The sequence below is a fragment of the Sinocyclocheilus anshuiensis genome, unplaced genomic scaffold (genome assembly GCF_001515605.1).
Source record: "Sinocyclocheilus anshuiensis isolate Anshui unplaced genomic scaffold, SAMN03320099.WGS_v1.1 scaffold1431, whole genome shotgun sequence".
NCBI classification, from domain to species: Eukaryota; Metazoa; Chordata; class Actinopteri; order Cypriniformes; family Cyprinidae; genus Sinocyclocheilus; species Sinocyclocheilus anshuiensis.
Genome location: NW_015537992.1, coordinates 121,160 through 124,438, shown reverse-complemented (window position 1 = coordinate 124,438; position 3,279 = coordinate 121,160). Strand labels below are relative to the sequence as shown.

At 40.8% G+C, this 3,279-nt stretch overlaps 1 protein-coding gene across 1 annotated transcript in view; it reads left to right on the top strand.

Moving 5' to 3' along the window:
- The window catches only part of bub1 (BUB1 mitotic checkpoint serine/threonine kinase), a 22,363-nt gene extending 19,084 nt beyond the window's left edge, over positions 1–3,279 (top strand). The window contains exons 16-19 of the mRNA XM_016469245.1: positions 1,216–1,373; positions 1,459–1,636; positions 2,669–2,775; positions 2,865–3,279. Of these exons, the coding sequence (XP_016324731.1) occupies positions 1,216–1,373; positions 1,459–1,636; positions 2,669–2,775; positions 2,865–3,060 (639 nt within the window). The 3' untranslated portion in view covers positions 3,061–3,279. The remainder of the gene's footprint in view (positions 1–1,215; positions 1,374–1,458; positions 1,637–2,668; positions 2,776–2,864) is intronic.

The window sequence follows — 3,279 nt, the reverse complement described above, 5'->3', positions numbered from 1 at the left end:
AAGTTAATTAAGAGACTTACGTTTTAGACACCATATTGCTTGTTTTTGCTCTATTTCGCCAACAAAAATCATTCCGAATACAGCCACAGTGCTGTTTTGTGTCTCTGAGCAACATGACGGTGTTTCGTTCCCGAATGAATCAACCGTTTAAATTATTTGGTTCAATCGCAATGACTCACTTATTAACAGACACTTGCTGCCACCTGCTGGCGGTTTTAATTTCTTTTATTATTTAAATAATTTCAAATATCAGTATTCAACGTTTTGTTTAATATATCAAAACATTATTTATGCATTTGTAATTGCAGGGTAAATGCATTCATGTCTTGTATTAAACAGTGTGTAAATGCATCTAAATGCCACTTCAGATGCAGCTTCTGTGTTGATTTAATTTGCTTGGTAACAGCCCAAATGTCTTATTATTCTAATTCACTGATTAAATGTAAGAATTTCACTCAAAAGATAATGGACACTTTTAGAAAAAATGGCTTTATAAAGGTAAAAATGCCCATAAAATGTAAAAAAGTTATTGGAAAAGATTAATTTCTCTGTGTGAACTGACCAGCACACAGAATATGAAGAATATCAAAAACTTTAGGAGTCAGCTGTCCTTAAGGTACCAGCACAATAACACACTCGGCAAAATATCGTCAAATTATCGTTATCGATAAAATCCCAGAAAATACTGAAATATTATTTTTTGTCAATATCGCACACCCCTACTGGCCAGTAAACAACACAGATTTTTAAACAAAATGGTGTATTCATGTAACCAAAGAGGTTCTGTTTTCAAATTTGACTGCTCGTGAACTTATGTACTGCTTTATGGAATCGTTCACCACAAAATCAGTGAGTACTGTAGAGCAGTGGTTCTCTACCAGGGGGCCTCAAGATGACTTAAAATGATAAAATAAAAACACACTCAAAACAAGCATTAAAATAAGCTAAACAACCAAAAATCAAGATATTACTAATTTTGTTTCATCCTCTAGACAACTGCTTTATTTCTTTTAAGAGCCAGGAGTCTTAAAAACTGTATATATGAGGAAGCCCGGTTTTTGAATAGACAGTGTGATTTTCTAGAAGTCAGTCCATGTGAGTTTGTCAGTTAGCCACATGGCTGAAGTGTGCTGTGCAACCGTCCGCCCCTGTCAGGACAAACGCAAGCGAATGTAGCTGAACGGTGGTGTTGTCCTGTCTCGTGTCATCCTCCAGAGTGCTATAAACCTGTACAAGAGCCGCAGTGAGAAGGTGATGCCGCAGCCTCTGGTGCTGTACTTCACCGTCTGCATCCTGCACATGGTGGAGCAGCTGCATCAGGCCAGCATCATACACGCCGACATCAAGCCCGACAACTTCCTTTTGGGAGAGAGGTACGTGCTTTCCCAGCATGCACTGCAGGAGTGCGGCGGCCCGGCGGGTGCAGGCTGAATGACGTGTGCTGTCGCTTTTGTTCAGGTTTCTGGAGAATGACTGCTTTGAGCAGGATCACCTAGAGCACGGCCTGGCTCTGATTGACCTCGGGCAGAGCATCGATATGACGCTCTTCCCAGAAGGCACTGCGTTCACTGCCAAATGCATGACTTCAGGCTTCCAGTGTGTGGAGATGCTGAGTGGCCGACCCTGGACCTATCAGGTGAGCATCATTTCAGCAAGCCTGAAACAGATCGACTCCTGTTATGATACTTCACCAGTGCTGGGTAGATTTGCAAACTGTAGGCCATTACTGATCGCAAATTACATGACAGAAATTGTAGTTAGTAATGCAGTCTATTAGAGAACTAATTTTAGGTAATGCATTTGGACTCCTTTTTGATTACTTTGAGGTTAATTTTGACCTAACCCATTAATCACATAGATATGAATAGGATTATTTTGTACCGTTTTGATATAAAATATTCCATTCTTAGTCGACAATATGAAATGCATTAAAGGGGTCGTGAACTGAGAAATCAAGATTTGCTTGATCTTTTGACATATACGAGGTCACTGTACTACAAAAACATCCTGTAAGTTTCAGAACTCAAAACTTTCTAAAAAACTGTCTAAAAACAGCTTATACTGAAGCCAATTTCCCAAAACGACAGGTTGTGGAATGTGCTGCTCTATGACGTAATAGTGTGGCTAAACTCCGCCTCCGCAGAAGATGATCAACGCCTGCTTCTACATCACTTCCTGTTTAGCTCCGCCCACCGATTCTACATCACTGTCTGTTTAGCTCCGCCCACTGATTCACGCATGTAGTGTATGTAGTCCTGTCATGACCTGATGCATATGAGAGCTGTATAATGATTGTTTTTACAATTGCTTTGTTCTCCACAGGGAGGAAATTAAATGAAGGGGTATAAATGACAGAATTGCCAGCATTATTCTGCTTTCTCAAATAATAGGCTTCTTTTTCTTTATGCAAATATTTTTTTTTACTGCCTGGGATAAAAGTAAGGGATAATACACTGCCTCCACGATGCACATTAAATTCGTTTAATGCAAAGGCAAATATAAAACGGTGATTAAACTGACTTAGAACGGTTTTAATGCACACCTGCCAGCCAATCAGAATAAAGTATTCAGACAGAGCATGGTATAATGTGATTTATGAGATTCGCACTGATTTTCTGTCCAGTTGGTTTAGTGCACACTCATGTCTGCCATTCTGTATTTCTAACAGACTGATTATTTTGGCATTGCGGGGACGGTCTACTGTATGATGTTTGGGACGTACATGCAAGTTAAACAGGAAGGTGGCATTTGGAGAACCAATGGAGTTTTCAAAAGGTAACGTGAAAGCATGCTGGATCATGTGCCGACTAGTGATGAAGCGCAGTTTTGAGGTGACTGTAATGTTGGTTCTCTCTCTGTATCAGGAACATTCACGCTGATCTGTGGCAGGACTTCTTCCACACGCTGCTGAACGTGCCGGACTGCAGCTCTTTGCTGTGTCTGCGCAGCCTCCGCCTGCGATTCGATGCCGTCCTGCAGCAGAATTACAGCAGCAAACTGCGCAGTCTGAAAAACAGGCTGGTGGTGCAGATCCTGGAGGCTCGCTCCTCACGCAGATGATGCTCCTGCTTTCAAAGCTTTGGTCTGCTGTGAACACTGAGGCTTCATTCAGCCGTATTCAAACACTGCCACTTTCTGTAGGTGAGACGCTGTCTGTGTAGAATGATACACACTGCTTTCTTTTTTCCATTGCTACTTCATTTTACTCTGATGATTTTAAATTGTAAAAAAAAAAGCCAATGAAGCCTTTTGTAGATTTCAATAAATCGTGATTCAGAA